The sequence below is a fragment of the Furipterus horrens genome, unplaced genomic scaffold (assembly GCF_987537825.1).
Source record: "Furipterus horrens unplaced genomic scaffold, mFurHor1.1.pri manual_scaffold_29, whole genome shotgun sequence".
Classification (NCBI taxonomy): domain Eukaryota; kingdom Metazoa; phylum Chordata; class Mammalia; order Chiroptera; family Furipteridae; genus Furipterus; species Furipterus horrens.
Window position 1 is genome coordinate 272,387 of NW_028327199.1, and position 16,315 is coordinate 288,701.

At 61.5% G+C, this 16,315-nt stretch overlaps 1 protein-coding gene across 1 annotated transcript in view; it reads right to left on the reverse strand.

The window, feature by feature from the left end:
• LOC149990072 (E3 ubiquitin-protein ligase PDZRN3-like) overlaps positions 1-16,315 on the reverse strand; it is a 109,031-nt gene that overhangs the window by 88,356 nt on the left and 4,360 nt on the right. Inside the window, exons 2-3 of the mRNA XM_090265671.1 lie at positions 11,002-11,088; positions 7,651-7,758 (exon numbers count right to left, since the gene is read on the reverse strand). Coding sequence (XP_090121797.1) covers positions 7,651-7,758; positions 11,002-11,088 — 195 coding nt within the window. The remainder of the gene's footprint in view (positions 1-7,650; positions 7,759-11,001; positions 11,089-16,315) is intronic.

A 16,315-nucleotide genomic window follows, 5' to 3' on the forward strand; every position in this document is an offset into this window, starting at 1 on the left:
GGGGTGAAGTACAGCAGAAAGAGAAGAGGGACAGCAGGGGGAGGGGGAGGGACAGAAAACCCCACTAGCCTCTGTAAGTCCTGTGCCATCCCCTCCCGGGAAGAATGATGCCTTCAGGAGAGAGCACATGGAGGGTTTGCGCATGCATGCACACCGGGCAGGGCTTCCGCTCCCCAAAACCTGGGCCTCGGGCTTCATCGGGTGTTCAGGACGAAGAGGAAAGTCTAAACAGACGGACAAAATACCACAGCTGGCACACCCAGTACAGGGTCAGCGTGCGAACAGGCAGCTGGCACGGAACGTCTGTCACCCACCCGAATGCGATGGGGCCCGAGCTCAGCTCGTCCTCAGGACCCGAGGTGTCCCTTCCGCAGGTGACGGCATCGGGGGCCCCGCAGGCGGCCGGCTCCCAGCAAGGAGCCCACGGCCCTGGCTCAGCCAGACTGCCACAGGCTTTCTCAGACCTGACGCGCCCACAAAGGTCCCAACTGCAGAAGTGCAGAGAAGCGAGTTTCGGCCTCATGCCGGTGGAGAGCCAAGCCCCTGGTTCTGAGACTCCACCTCTCCACGGTCGCGTGCTTGTCAGACACACCATCGACACCACACACCAGCTCCCCAAGCACCCGCTGAAACGATCCGTCTTTGCCCCGATTCCGCCTGACTGCACTCGCCGGCTAAACACCCGCGTTGCTACAACGAACGCCCGCTCGTCCAGCAGACGGGACTTGGCAGGTCCGCTCCCTCGCTGGTGTGGGTCACTGGCACTCACAGCGACAGCTTCAGAGCTACGGAGGAAGAACAGAGCCCTAGAGAAGAGGAAAACCGCTGGAGGAAGAATCACAAAGCGAAACGAGGAAGAGTAAAGGGCAATTCAGAACAACACACGTTCCCACGATGCGCACCTTCAGTGCCTGTGCGTGTGCTGCAACATCACCACATGACGTGTCGTGACCTCTGGGGACGTGACAGAATCAGTACCTCCCTCAGGTGGAGTCACCGGGGTCTGGGTGACGAGCCATCTGTCAAAGATCAATTTCCACTTGGGCGTCCTCCCTGCTTCCAGGCCCCAGTCGAGAGCCTGGAGTGAGGCCCTTCCCGTGGGAGCTGCAGGCAGAGGGTCTGCAGGGGAGCCCGCCCCCCGGCTGGGCTGCTGGGCCTACGCCCCTCAGACTGCAGGTGAGACGGAGGCTCGCCACCTGCGTGCGGCTGCGGAGGCGGGTGCTGTGCCCACGCAGACTCGGCAGCAGCGAGAAGAACGGGGCGGTGGCCCTGGGGCTCGGGCACCTGCTCCTCCCTGGCCCCCCCCCCTCCGCCCTGTGCTCCTGACCCCCAACAGCGGGCTCCGCCAGCTTCTGGCTGCCTCCATCGACAGGCGCCAGGGAGAAGGGAGCAGAGAGTCAGGGCCGGTGCCCCAGCTCCGTCCCCACGGGGTGGCCCCTGGACAGTGCCCCCGGCCCCCAGTCTGGCTGCTCCCCTGGGTTTGGGGACCCCTTCCTGCCCTGCCTTCCGGCAGCTGCGTCACAGCAGGCCCCCAGCCCGGGTTCCTGCCCATGGCCCTCACCTCCCTGGGTAGTGGAAACAGAGGGGTGTTTGGGGCCCAGCTGCCACCCACCAAGCCTTTGCAAACAGCCCTTCCCCTGACAACTCTGACTTCTCTGATCTCACAGGGGCCACTGGCTAGCTTCTGGGCCCCTGAATGACACAGTCCCCAACCACTCCCATAATCAATTATTCCCACTTCACGGAGAACAAGGACATCCGGATTCCTTTGGGAGAAAATATTTAGGGGAACGAGTTACAGAGAAAGAGCCTGCATTTATGGGGCCGAAGCCTGTGCTCACAGGAAGGATCGGACCCCCCACCCCTGCCGCGCCCAGGAAGCCACGGCCCCTGCATTCTCCTCCTCCTGCTCCGAAGAAACGTCAGCACCTCAGCAAATGAGCCGGGAAGATGCTGCTGCAGAATCTGCTTCAACCGCAAACGGTGTGAAAACAATGAACGGCTCTTGGTTGGCGAGCAGAGAACTCGCTCCCTGATCACACTCAGTTCCTTCCGGCGGCCCCTGTGCCCCAGAGTCTGAAAATTAACTCGGGTCGCTGAGACCTCCCTGAAGACAAAACCCTTCGAGCGCGCTGGTGTGGGGAGCGCGGGCTGCCGCCCCCTCCAAGACAGAACCTTCCAGTTTAAGTGGCCGCAGGCAAAGGTACGAGCCAACGCCCAGCCCCAGACAAGCGCAGTTTCCTCGCTCGGCTCAGGTGCTGAAAGGAAACATCGAGACGGTTGCTCTGTACCGGCCTCACCCCCTAAGCCTAGGAATCGAGTCTGCGCTTCCCGTCAGCAGCGTCACTAGGGAACGGATCAGGAGACGCCCGCTGAGGAGTTCCTGATTTCTGTATCCCATGAACATCGACCCAGTTTTCAGCTCCATGCTGACTCCATGGGGAACACCCACCTAGGCCGGCTTGTCCCTCTTCCCGCTAGTCCAGCCCAGAACACGACTCTCAGACGCAGTGGCAGCAAGGGAACAGCAGGAAGGCGAAGTCAGCCCCGGCTGCTGTGGCTCAGGGGTCAGGCGTCCTCCCGCAAAGGGACAGGTCGCCGGTTCGATTCCCGGTCAGGGCACAGGCCTGGGTTGCGGGCCAGGTCCCCAGCTGGGGGCGTGCGAGAGGCAGCCGATCGATGCTTCTCCGTCATATCGATGTCTCTCCCTCTCTCTCCCTCCCTTGCCCTCTCTCTAAGAACAGATGAATAAAAAGAAAAGCTGACATCAGTCCCTTTGCTAAGACAGGCTTCAAACGTGTGGCCATGCTGGTCCGGTGCCGCCTGGGCCCGTCTGCAGCCACAGACCCCTGCTCCACAGCCTCCCAGCGTCCCTGCCGGAGCGGCCCTCACAAAGTGCCACCAGGGCCCCGCTTCCTGACAACCGGGTCGAATGAAGCAACTTGGCAAAGTGACGATTTCCTGGGAGCTGTCTGAAAATTCCACAGCAGGTTATGGCCCCTCCAAACAAGTGGGAGAAGGAACCTTCCAGAACTCAGCTGCACTGACTTCACGATGCTGAAACGGTCCCGCAGGAAGACGGGACCCAAGCCGCCGAGACGCAGAGGGCAGGTGCCCGGTACTAAAATTTCCCAAATCTGCTGCGGAGCGTCAGCCGCAGGAGCAGAACGCACACCTGCTGAAGGAAGCCCGCCCTCGAGGTCAGGGAGCTGACGCAGCGCGGCCTCCTGCTCGCCACGCGGGAGGAGCGACAGTCCTCCCCTGAAGCACGAAGCCTGGACCTCAGGAAGGCGGCGGGCCTTCTCCGTTCTGTTTAGAAAACCCAGCGTGGTAAAAACTGAACTGATTTTCTCATGCCACCTTCACATTTGTCTAAAAGAAAACAAGTAGCAAAACCAGCGCGTCCTGACCACGTCCTGGCAGGCGCATGGATCCACTCGCTTCCAGATAAAGCAGCTCTCTCCCCTGAGCCCCCCACCCCCGCACTGGGAGACGGGCTATTTAAAGCTGCTGCTATTCCTGGGTGGACAGCTGCGGACTCCACCTGTCATCTGCCCAAGTGTCTGATGTCCCGAGACCCTGGGACACACTGTCACCTGCCTCCCATGCTTCTCGTGTCTGACCTCTTGCAGTTTTACCCTCAGAAGTTGGCCGTGTGACTTGAACATCTATTTCCAAGTCAGGCGACAGACATCTACGGCGCGAATCCCCTGTCCCGGGACCCTGCGCACCAGAGCTGGAGCAACGTGTCGCTGCTCTGGAGTGTCCAGGGAGCAGCACCCACCTCGGCCCCACCCCAGGGACCTGCACGCCTCACGGGTGCCTCCTCCCCGCGGGCCCTCGGTGCTGGGCGCAGAGGCGGGGTTCTGTGCAAACATCCAAGCTGCCTCCCCTGCGCGGCCCCAGGCCGGGACTTGGGTGAGCCGCCCGCAGATGGGAGGCGTGAGGATCATGTCAGAAAGGGTGTCCGCTGTCAGCATGGAGGGGCAGCTCCGTCTCTGAGGCAGGAGTTTCCACGCTGCCGGCCACCCCCCTTCAGCAGGCCGGGGCGGAGACTCGGGGCCGAGCAATCAGCATTGAAAAGCAGGATAAGAACAGAAATACAGCCGCTCCGTACGCGGGAAGGAAAGCGACCTCTCGTGGGAGTGGGCCAGGGCGGTTTGCACCTGTGAGCGCTCCACCGGACTATCCCTAAACCTCCGGCCCCCCCGAAGGCAGCCGATGCTCCCCGGGGACCTGTCTGGCCTCAGGGCACACACCTGCGCGGCTGCCCTAACCCACCTGTACGCACGCCACGAAGAGCTCACACTGCAGAGCACGGTTTTCCAAAACCCGACAAGAACGCAATCTTATGAAAGATGGGTTCCCCGATTTCCAATGCGTGACACGCATGTTTTACCTTTCCGCCCCCGCAACCCAGGCGTTTCCCGCGGACGGACCCAACTTTCTCTGCATGGCATGTCGTCGCTAAAGCTGCTCCTTCCTCCCGACCAAACCAAGGGCCCCACAGCCGGAGGCAGGGCGAGGCCAGGAGCACAGCCCCCGGGGCGCGTGGCTCTGGGCGACGGATCCGAGGCTCGTGACAGGGCGCACAGATCACCCCGTCCCCACCTCCAACATGGACCGCCTCAGGGGCGGAGCCCAGCGGGGCTCCATGCTGCAGCACCTCATCGAATGTGAACGTGACAGACCTGGGCCATGCAGGTGGGGGCACCCCCACAGCGCGACGCCTTTCACAGAGCTCGTCAGCCAGCACCCGGACCTGGGCCTGTGGCTGTCAGCGCCCTGACGCCTGACCGCAGGCCTCGTCGGGTCGCCGTCCGTGGTCCCTTCCGTGAGCCCTGGCTGGCGTTTCTCGCCCCATCCCGCTCATCAGGACTGGAACCCACAGATGCCTATCCAGGTCTCCTCAAACCTGCGCGGCTTCACGTTTTAAAAATCGCTTAGGACTGGGGTCCACGGTAACACAAGGCCAGAAACAGTTCCACCGAACGCGTCAGGGTTCTGATTACGGCGAAAACAGCAAACACACAGACGTGACTTTCCAACAAAGTAACGGAGGAAAGGGAACGGTCCCTGTTCGCGGTGCTCAGAATTCCCTGTATGTCCTGTTAAATCCGGTAACTGGCAGATGCCACTGGACGATTTACTTAAAGTGCCAGACGAATGAACCCAAACTCCCTATGAATCAAACAGGCCTCCCCCCCGGCTCCCCGGCTGCGGCGTTCAGTTCTTACGAAGAGAAACTCCGCATTCAGAGCAGCTGGAAGCTTCTCGGATTGGTCCCGGGCCTCCAATGAGGGGACGTCACAGGGACTGTGTGACGTCCCCAGACGCTCGCTGGGACTCCCTGGAGCACAGCTCCACACTAGTTCTTACGTGAGCGAGCTAAACAGTCCCACGTGTCCAGACACAGGGGATGACGCACCACGGCCAGGAAGGGCCTCTGCGTGGCTGGGAGACGGGGTGACCCACCAGCGCCCTGCTGGGCCCGCTTCTCGGCAAAGGGCCCTGCCAGCCCCGGCATCCGCTGCCCTGCTGTGTGACCACGGCCCGCGGTGGCTGCCTGCGCCACAGGGACCGGGACGTTGAGGCGAAAATCGTCACCGCAGCCCTGTCACCGCAGCCCTGTCACCGCCACCCTCGTCCTAGTATTGCATGAAGAAGCCCTGAGCTTTCACTCAGAAGATGAACCTTTTTGCTTGCTCGATTCCCTTGTCCCCACGCCCCATGACGTGACTGTGGCCTTAGCTAGGCTCTTGTGCAACAATCAGAGGGCAGGTGCTACAGATATTTTACTTCAATTTAAACACACACCCAGAATGTGTCAGCCAATGTAAGACTGCGCTTTGCTGCCCCAGAACTTAATCCCAGTCTGCTCACCGTGTGGGGAACCGAGTCACGGACGGAGACGCTGCTCAGGGCGCCCGTGTGCCCAGCAGCTGTGGCATCATGGGGGGCACAGCGCAGCGGCCTCGGGGGTCCCCAGTGGCCGAGCCTGAGCCCCAGCCGGTGGCCCGCGTCACTGGGGGCGCCCTCCGCATCTCTCCCCCTTGCAGGACAATGCGTGTAGCTCACAGTCGGGCATGTGTGTCCATGCGCACTACTTACGAATAGTATTGGTGTCGGGAAACTCACACGTAAAAGAATGAAACTCGTGCCAGAACACACCCAAGTGCGGACGTGTGAGGCCGAGTGCACGCTGGCCCGTGTGGGATCGCCGTGCCCGCCAGAGGAGGGACTGAGACGGCTGGCGTGCCCCCGAGAAGACGCAGATGTCCCTCCTCCCCCGGGACCTTTCTCGGCACTGCGATGCGGTTGGCGCCGTCCAAGGGGGATGTGGAGACACCAAAACGTTGCTGAACGTGCCAACACCGTGGCCTTTGCCAAGAGGAAGTCCCGCCTGCAGCAGGCTCGTGTGCAGGCAGAGGTGCGGTGGGGTCCCGTCGCTGCCCGAGGCTGGCGGCCCCCCAGACCTCAGCAACGGAAGCCGCACTTTCTGAGCAACGGTCCCAGAAAACGCACCCCAACCCTCACCCCAAGAAGAAGACAGTAAGTACACACAAGCAGTCTCGCCAAGTAAGCTCTGACCTGCGGGGACAGTGACCCCAAATCACGGCACGAAGAGCCCTGAGTTCAAGAACCCCCAAAGGTCAAAGGGGGGACAAGACTAACCAAGTCCCTGACACAAACCAAGTCTCCTCTTAACACCGATGTGAGCGCTGCCCCCTGCGCCCCCACCTCCAGTGAGACTCGCGTGGCCTGCGCGGGAGACGCGTCTGACGGAGACGGGCAGCGAGACCTTGTCCCGCCCCCACGCGTCCTCACACTCGCACACCCTACGGTCACAGCCACCCTCGGCCCGAGCTTTGGAAACGGGGCCCCGAGAGCACCCGGAAAGCACAGGAGCCGCACGACCGTCCAGACGTGAGCACCTGTGTCATCTGCGCTGGCTCCTGGTTCCTGCACGGCAGGCGGGCGGCCGTGGGCTCAGCTCAGCCCTGGGCGTCCACCCTCCGTCTTCCCCACGCATTCACCCCTGAAAAGGGCAGCCGAAGTGGCCGAAACACCAGCAAAACGTCGTCTGTGTCGAACTTTGCAACAAGAGCACAATAAGGAGGCAGGAGGGCGTGCTCCCCTCGGCCCCGCGGTACCCCGCGACACCGGGGCTCTTTCCAGAGTGCCGTGCGGGGCTGCGAGACCCCCTGACCAGCGCAGAGGACACGCCTGCCCCGCGGGGAGTCTGAAATGGTGCGTGGAGGCCCGAAGACCAGAAGCTGGCCCCTGAGGCCAGCCTTGGCCGGCACGTGCCCAACCACCAGCCCATCCGCCAGAGAACAGGGCGCCTGGAGGCATGACTCCCACGCCGACATGGCGCGCCCCGTGACGGACGTGAGCAGTCGCCCGACGCTAAGCCCGCTGGGGCTTCCACACGGAGCTACAATGGGGGCATAGCGCGCACACACGGCGTGAACCACAGGCACGCGGTGAACACGCCACTCGCGACCCGGCTCCTCTGAAGTCACACACGCCTACACCGCACAGCCGGCGTCCTCAGGTCCCCCAGCGCTGGACGCCTGGGCCTGCCCCCTGGCCACTGTGGGCCGCGAGCACCCCACACAGCCGACGCCGGCGGACGGTGTCACGTACCTCGATGATCCTGTCGTGAATCTGCAGGCCCCCGTCTTTGGCTGCGGGACCGCTGTCCGCAATCCTGGAGACGAAGATGCCTTCACTGGAGGGTCCTTCTTGCTTGTCCTTTGAATTAAAAAACACACGTGTGAATGCCAGGCAACACGTGGGCCACACACCTAAAACAGCCCTGACTGGCCAAGACGGGAACGCTTCTCCTGGCTTGGTAAAAACCATTCACCCCACAGCGAAGGGCGTCCCGTGAGCTCGGCCACCCAGAGGTGGGTTTAATGGCGGGCACACCGGGCACGAGCCCTGGGCCCTGACTTCTGAAGGGCCCCGCAAAACCCCAACTTTACACTTCTTTCTAATGACACCAAGTTTGGTTTCATATGTGCAGTTTTAGTTACGTACAAGTTGTAAACTCGCGGGGCCTTTCAGAGGTCGGGGCCCAGGGCGCGCGCCCGGTGTGCCCGCCGTTACACCCGCCTCTGCCGGGCCGCCCCAACCCACGCGGCTGCTGTCTGCGCGGACGCGTCCTTCCCAGATCGCTTTAACGTGTCACCTCCCCACACAGCGTCTGTCCCCTCCCTTCACTGTAAACATCGTGGGAGTTTTGACAGTTTTGCTGCCCACCTGATGCCTGAGGGGCCGCGTAGCACCCCGCCGTCCGGCGTGGCCGCTGGAGACGGCCGTGGTGACGCCTAACACCTGGCTCCACATCCCGAAGCACCTTTGCCAGCTCTGACGTGGGCGAGCCCCACCCCGGAGCGCTTGGCGAAGGGCACCCACCTCTGACCGCCCTCTGAGCTCGCGGGGGCTCCCAGCCCGTGTTTCCCTCACCCTCCCAGCACAGGGCGCCCGTACCACGGACCAGCACTCCACGATTAAAGTAACGCTTTTGCTTAATTTAGCCACAATGGATAGATTTGCGATCTCTAATAATCTGATTGTGGAGACAGGGGTTCTATTCTGTTCTGATCTGTATCAGAAGAGCCTGCCCCGCCAGCCCAATCCTGATCATTTCTGATCTCCAGTCTCTTCAAGTCCCTGTGACCTTCCCAAGTCCGGTGGAACTTTCTGGGATGGAAGGGAGCTTGCTGCTTACACTCCTCCTTCCTAAAAATCAAAACGCCCTGACGCACTCAGCAAGGCGTCCCCGCAGCCTGTCCAGGCAGTGCCGGGCGGCTCTCCGTCAGCCTGTGCACCAAGGGCCGCGGGTCCCAGCTGCATTTGTAAGCTGAGTGCACAGCATGCGTTTTCCCAAACAAACCCACGAAGGGCGAGCTCAGGACGTCCCACAGAAACACCGAGACCCGCCACCATGGGGGCGGGGTGCCAGACGCCCCAGACCTATGTCAGTAACAATCACTCTGCAGAAGCCAAGCCCCTCTCCCGGAGACACACGGAGTTACAACTGTGACTTAAGACACCAAATCACAACCTAAGACGGGCATTCCGTGTTTTTTCAGGACTGACCCCACGAGATGAAGGCAGGTCCCTGACAGCCACTGAACCCATCAGACTCGGATTCCAAGAGGGATGGTCAGTGTGCCGGGGCTGCCAGACCAGCCCAGCAATCCTGACCTCCTGTCCCCCCCTCCCCCCACCATACTCTGCATGGCTGGCTGCACCATTACGACCTTCTCTGCCTGAACTTCAGGAGCCTCTGGGCCACCTCGCAGCCGCCTCACCTGGCCCGGGCCTTGTACTCATGTAGGTCCCTACCCGTGAACTCAGGTGTAAGAAAAGCTGAGCAACAGCTCCTTGTCCAGAGCTCACACCAGGGGCCAGACCCAGCGGGAGCTCACGATGGCCACAGGGGGTACGTACTGTTATTGCTTATTTCGTAAATGAAGAATCTGACACAGAGAGGTTAAGTAACTTACCCAAGGCCACACAGCTAAAATGCACCACGGGTCAGCTTCGAACCAAGGATACGCTGTTCTCTTACACACCTCTGAGTGCAGTGCTGTCTCCGACCGAGAAAAAGCCCGAGATGCATGAACTCAGAAGACCAACATTCCAGGCGGTGGAATATTCCACCGGAGAAGCTGGAAGGTCTCCGCGGACCACAGAGAGGATTTACGGACAAGCACGCACTCCCTACGGGTGAGGTCAGCGTTTCGTGTGAAAGAGGCCTGTGTTTGCTCTGACTTCACCGCTCAGCATTTCTCAGCTAGAAGGAAGAGGGGGGCGGGGATGGGATTCTGGCTTTGGTTCTTTCTGCAGAAACTGCATCCAGCACAAGAGATTTTCTCTAGGAGCATCAGAAGCTCAGGCAAAAGCCAGAGAGAGCAGCTAATGCAAAGATTTAGGTTAAACTGACTGCGGGGCAAGCACAGAAAGACGAAGTCAGAGACGACCAGCCCAGTTCACCCCGACAGCGTCTGCTCCCCTCGCGCCCCTGAGGCACATCTCGGGATCTTTCAGACATTTTCACAATCCGCACACGTGTTGCGTGGACAGATGACCGGCCACCTTTGATGTTTCTGCTGCGATTGTTTGGGGCACCAGAAACCACAACCGTAAAAGACCGCAGACCTAATCGATCAACACTGTGTGGTTTCTTACGGCTCCGCCCACACGAGAGCCTCCTATTGGAAGGTGACGCCACCCAGGGCTGTGACAGCCAGAGTGGAGAAGTCACCGGTGTCAGGGACAGGCCAGCTCCCTGTGAGGGGCCTGTGTCGCAGGGACATTAGGTTTAAGCCAGTGACCGTCTGAAACTCCTGGGCCCTCAGGAATGATGCTAAAGCAGCTCCGCCTGCGCTCCCACAGGGACCACAAAGCCTGGCGACCGCACGTCTGTCTACAGCACGTGGTTTACCGTGCTTCCCGCCCACAGGTTCAGGGCAATGCACCTGGTCACCTGAGAGCACCGAGGGAGGGGACACAGGACAAACACGGTGTCCACGCCTGCGGACACAGCACCGCCCTGCAGCCCACGTGGCACGTGTAACTTCGACTTTAAAGCTATTATTTGAAAAGTACATTTCATAAGGCTCTTGCTGCCACGGACAGCTACTCCTCTGATGGATCTGGGCTAACGGGGAAGCTTCTGGAAAGGTTCACCACCCTTAATGCCACTAAGAACATTCATGATTCATGGGAAGGGGTCAAAACAGCAACACTAACAGGCGTCTGGAAGAAGTCGGTTCCAAGCCTCACGGGTGATATCAAAGGTCCCTGACTTCAGGGAGGACTAACTGTGGACGTGGCGGGAACAGCCGGGAACCGGGGCCTGAAGATGGGGCTGGACAGCCGCAGATCATGACAGACCTGGAACAGGGGGGACCCTCCCCCAGACACCCTGCGCTCGCTCCCAGCCACCCCCGGGGAGGAAACGCGGTTTAGCGATGAACGTACCGCACATGGCCGCCCACCGATGATGTTGAAGCCGAGGGAGCCCGCGTCGCGGTGCAGGACCAGGGTCAGGCTCTTGGTGTCCTCGCCCTGTGGGGAGCGAATGAGGAGGTCAGGGTCGTTTGCAAACAGAAGGCAGGCGCTCTCTGTCTGTGGAAGTGGAGGCTGGGTCACCCAGGAGCATGGCGATTCTGTGCCTCCCGACAGGGCTGGGCCCTCCACCCCGGGTCAGCGTGACACACGCCTCTAGACACCGTGTGGCCCCGGAGTGACGTGCAGCGCCTGCTGGGCCCTTTCCTCCACACCCCGGTCTGTGAGGGCGCCTTCCATGAGGTGCCCCCGTCTGACAACGTGCCCGCTGGTTTTACGCTTCCCTGCCCAGCACCGTCTCCGCTGCAATATTTGTAATTAATCTGAGCCGCAGGAAGTTAACAGGCAACAACTGTGCTGCTGCAGCAGCAGAGCAAACGTCACCCCAACAGGGTGACAAGGCAGAGACGGTGACTCACAGACCGAAACAGCCCAGCTTCCTGCCTCAGAAACAGGAGCCCCCGGTAAGCACCGCCGGCCTCGCGTGGCGGAGGTGGGAAACGGCAGACGCGCACGGGGACGGGAGCGCGTCCCACGCCTGCCTCCCGTCTCTGGCTTCCCAGAAACGGCCCCGCCACACGGCACGCGGCTCCGCTGGGCAAACGCAAACATGGTGCAAAGGGGCACGCACGGTCATGTCATTAAAACTGTTAAGTTTCAAACCAGTGTGATGACTAATTATTCCTTTTGAAATAATGTAAGAAAAATAAGGAAACCTTATTGCACGTCATTGACAAGACAGAGGCGTTCAGGGGCGCTCTGTGCTAAACTCTGGCCGGTCTCTCCGCCCGGCACCACGTGGGGGGCCGAGACGTGACTGGACCTGTCCCGTGTCTGAGAGCCAGCAAGAGGGCACGCCGGCCCGGAGCCCACGCTCCCCAGCCCAGGCCCTGCCCGCCTCCGGCATGGCCCCCTCAGTGGGAAACGCAGGCGGGAGCAACCCCTCAGCAGCCCCAAGACGGTTCAGTTGTTGGGGTCCCCAGTGTCCCAGACGGGAGCTCATTCCAGCAGGTCTGACCGGAAACAAGGGTCTGAACAAAACTGCAATTGTTCACCGAACTATTCACGTCCCAAAGGCCCAGCCTGCGACCCCAGGGACACCAGGCCCTGCCTGGTCTCAGAGACCTCGTGTCGCTCAAGGGACGGTGACACAGTGATGTTCCTCAGCTGAACAGCAGCTGTCGGGGTCGGGGGGGGGGGGGCGGTGTGGTTTCAGACAAGCGAGCCGACCGTCCCCGTCCTCGCCAGCAGCCACCGCCGGGCGAAGGGCTCTGCCTGCTGTCGCTGCCGCTCTGACCCGTCTGCCATCTGGGGGGGCTGGGCAGCGGCTGCAGGTGGCGCCTCTCACTTCAGGACGGGCCGCAGCCGGGAGATGCACCCGGACAGAGCGCAGCGGAGACACTGTCTGGGCGCCGCTCCCAGCTCTCTGCCGTCCGCCACCAAAGGCCTCCCCGCTCTGCACCCTGAGCCTGAGTCGGCTTCTCCCTCCCCGTCCCTCCCCCGACACAACCTCACTTACTTAGTTTAATTTCTGACTCTGCAGAAGAAATAAGAGTTTAAACACTGGATGCCACGCAACGGGATTAACACGCTAGCCTGAATCTCTGCTCAACCGTTTAACCCGCCCCCGGGCTCCAAGGGCTTCAGGAAAGAGGGCGTTTCAGTGACCCCCAGCCCACCCCACCCGCCTGCTGCGGAGACGGGCCGCGGGTCCGCGAGAACCTGGCCCGGGCGGCTTCCCCGATGGCTCAGGGGTGGCGTTACCACGGCGTTCTTCATCAACAGGAAATGCCGGCAATCCTGGCCTGGTTTAGCCACGTGTCGTAACCCACCCGCTGACCTTTCCTTGTGGCCGAGGCAGGAGAACCAAGAGGGAAAGAGCCCCCGTCCCTGCCCAGCTCTGGGCACAGGGGTGGCTTCGGGGCCCCACCCCCGCGGAACCCTGGCTCTGAGAACCCACACCCTGCGCAGGACCGCGCAGCAGCGACTTGGGGCCAGCGCAGAACCAGCCGCCACGTTCTCTGTGGCTGCTGCTGACTGCCAGCCGCTGCTCCTGCTCCATCCCTCCGCCTCAGAGGGCGGGGCCTCTGCATTCAGACCTCAGGGTGGGTTAGACGTCTGATCAGTTTCACCATTGGAGGTGGAAGTGCCACCCCCGTGCCAGAGACGCCTGTGTCACGCCTGCGTCTACGACACCCTCAAGGGCGTCTCAAGGGTACGACGCCCCTGACAGGAATGGGGTCACAACTATGATCTTAGATCCACAGCCAGGACCTGACACCGGCGTCCTCATCCAAAGTGGGACGAGGACAGTTCCTTCTCCTGCCCCACGGTCATGAGGGAGTACGGATGAGCTCGCCGGGCAGGTGACGGGCTTCGCTCAGACACAGCGAAGCGCCGAGGGGGCTCGACAGGCAGAGCTCAGCCCGAGGCCACAGCCCACCTACCCCCACGTCCAAGCGACACAGAGCATCTAATCCCGAATGGACGTAGTCACCCTAAAGCTGGACCTGTAGTTAGCAGCACAGGGGGACAGTCACCTGGTCATATCTCTGCTTTCCTGGTTGGGGAACAGCGTGGTGGGGGGCGGCGGCGGCCAGGGCAGCCGGGCTGCGGAAGCACTATGGACAGCGGTGGGGGTGGGGCAGAGACGACCTTCAGGGGGGCAGCGGGGGCAGGACAGGCAGGCTGTGGGCGTGAGGAGGGAAATCAGGCCTGGAGGGAGGTGGCCCCAGACCCCGGCTCGCAGCAGGAGGGAGGGAGGAGCCGGGCCTTGGATGGGTGGGGGGGACAGCCAAGGGCATGGGGCACTCCACGTCCCACCAGGTCACGAGGGCTTGATGGGCTGGAAGAAGAAGAAGGTAAAGAACGGAGGGAAACGACAACGCAGCACATGTGGGGGTGGGGTGGCACCCCCTTGGTGGCTTTCCCTGGAGCTGCCCCACATTCTGTCACTCCTCCCAGATGGCACACGTCTGCAGGCGCCAGAGGCCAGCAGAGCAAGGAGCTCTCACTGAGAGCCTGGGAAGGGGTCGGGGAGGAAGCCGCCCGCCATGCTGGGCCCGGTGACGTTCCGCTCTCCTTGGGGAGGGGCCAGAGCTCGAGCAGGCCAGGAGGAGCAGGAGCTCAGCGCCCCATGTGCACACCAGGGCCCAGGCCAGGGACAGCCGGGCCGCCGCGCACTGCAGGGTCTCCCTGGGCGGTCTCGGGTCCCCAGAACTGAGAAGGGCAGAGACCTCAGCTGGGAGGGGGTGTGGCGCCACACGCTACCAGGGGCCGCCGCGGGAGGCCCGGCAGGCATGGACGGGCGGCGTGCAGGGATCGTGGCTGAGGCACTGAGGAGAGCCTTTGCCATCTGCTATGTGGACGGACCAGATCAACGTTAAAACTGCCCAGCTTTCCGCTCCAGGCCTCGCTGGACAAGAATCTGGGGGGATGATAAACGTCGCAGTGAAAAAGGACAAATCAAGGTCCTCTGATTGTCAAAAGGCACCTACAGTGGATGATTATTTTTTAAGTGCCCAAGAATGCAAACTGTCCTCTTGGGGAGAAGTCCCGTCCCCACGCTGCCGTTTTCCCGCAGGCCCGGCCGGGACCCGGGCGCAGGCTGCCTCCCAATCGATGTGGCGACCCCCAGAGTCGGTCCACACCCTGGCCAGTGTGGGTTCTTTCCAGAATCTCTGTTCTGCCCAGCGGCAGGTGCTCCTGGTCACCGCTGCTGTGGGACTCACAGCCTGGGACGGGCAGACTGAGAGCTGCCCGCGGGTCCCGAGGACCAGAACTGACTGACCGCTAGTCTGTGCGTCTGGGAGGGGACACCTCTGCCTCAGAGGATGCAAAGCTCCCCAGGCTGCACGGCTGGGACCCAGCTCTGCCTGCTGCCTGCCGACAGGAAAGTGCAAAAATGTGCCAGACGGGGCCAGGGGGCGGGAGCAGAGCTGGCGGCCAGACCTTCTGTCCTAAGGGGTGGGGTGGCCCACTCCCGGCCCAAGATGCCTGTGTCTTCTGTCCTTCAAACTGCTCCTAACGGTCAAGCAGCCGGGACCAGCCCCACCCCGCCCCTCACCCTTCAGGTCTGCAGAAGAATTCTTGGAGGAAGGTCGGAGGGGACAATCAATACTCAGGCCTAAGACTGAGTCACGGGGCTGATGCTCCACACATCTTATAATCTGTCCCTTCCACACACACACACACACGCTAAGTCACCCTAGCGAAGAAGACAGCACTGACACCCGGGTGACCTAGAGTCCCCGACTGCACGGTGCCAGGAGGACCCTGCGAGTGGGCCTCGGTCGCGGCCACAGCAGCCCCTGGGTCTCCAGTCCAATGCGCGGCGGCCTTACAAGCAGGTCGTTACTCATCAATTCTTTCCATGAGGCATCATTTCTGACCACAGGGGAACCACCTGCCCATAAACCACAGCTGGGTTCCCAATCAGACTGTCAGTTATGATCATTCAATCCAGTGTATCTGGGTAACATACTCGTGGACCAAACCCAGCTGCCCCTGGAAGTCACTGAAGCGGACATGTGACCGCCCGCCATGCCTCTCGCTGAGCGGCTGTGGGGAAGGCGCCCTGTGGTGGTCACTTGCGGAGCTTCTCAGAAGGAAGTGTGCAGACAGAGAACTCCCCATGCGAGCGCTGCCGTCCCCCAGCCTCAAGCAGCTCTGACACGGGGCTTCACACACCATGAGCTGGGCAGGTCTGAGGGACCATGGGAACGCCTCCAAAACACCTGGAAACAATTCTGTCAACTCGGGGGTCATAGAAAACTCCTTTTTAATACAGGTTCACTCTTGCTTAGCAACCTGGAAAGGCTCTGTGGCTGAGAAAACAGGCCTCTTGCCCTTGAATTCATCCACCGAACACACACCCTCAATCTGGAGCCGGGACACAGCCCCAAGGAGACAGCTGGGGTCCTTCTGGGGACACAGACATTAGACTGCCCGCCCGCTATGCAGTCACAGCTGTGATGGACAGACGGATGCCATGCTGGAGGGCTTCCTGGAGGCGGCGATGCTGGGGTTGGGGGGGGACACAGGGTTATCCAGATACAGGCCCTGTGTGCTGATGGACGGGCAGGGGTGGGGGGAGCTGAAAACTTGCAGGTTCCCCGGAGATGAGCTCTGGAGACTGTCCCAGGTAGAGACAAGAACAGGTGCGAAGGCCTGGGGGGGGGGGGGATGTGCCCAGGGAATCTGGGAAGCAAGAAAGGAGAGGAGAGCA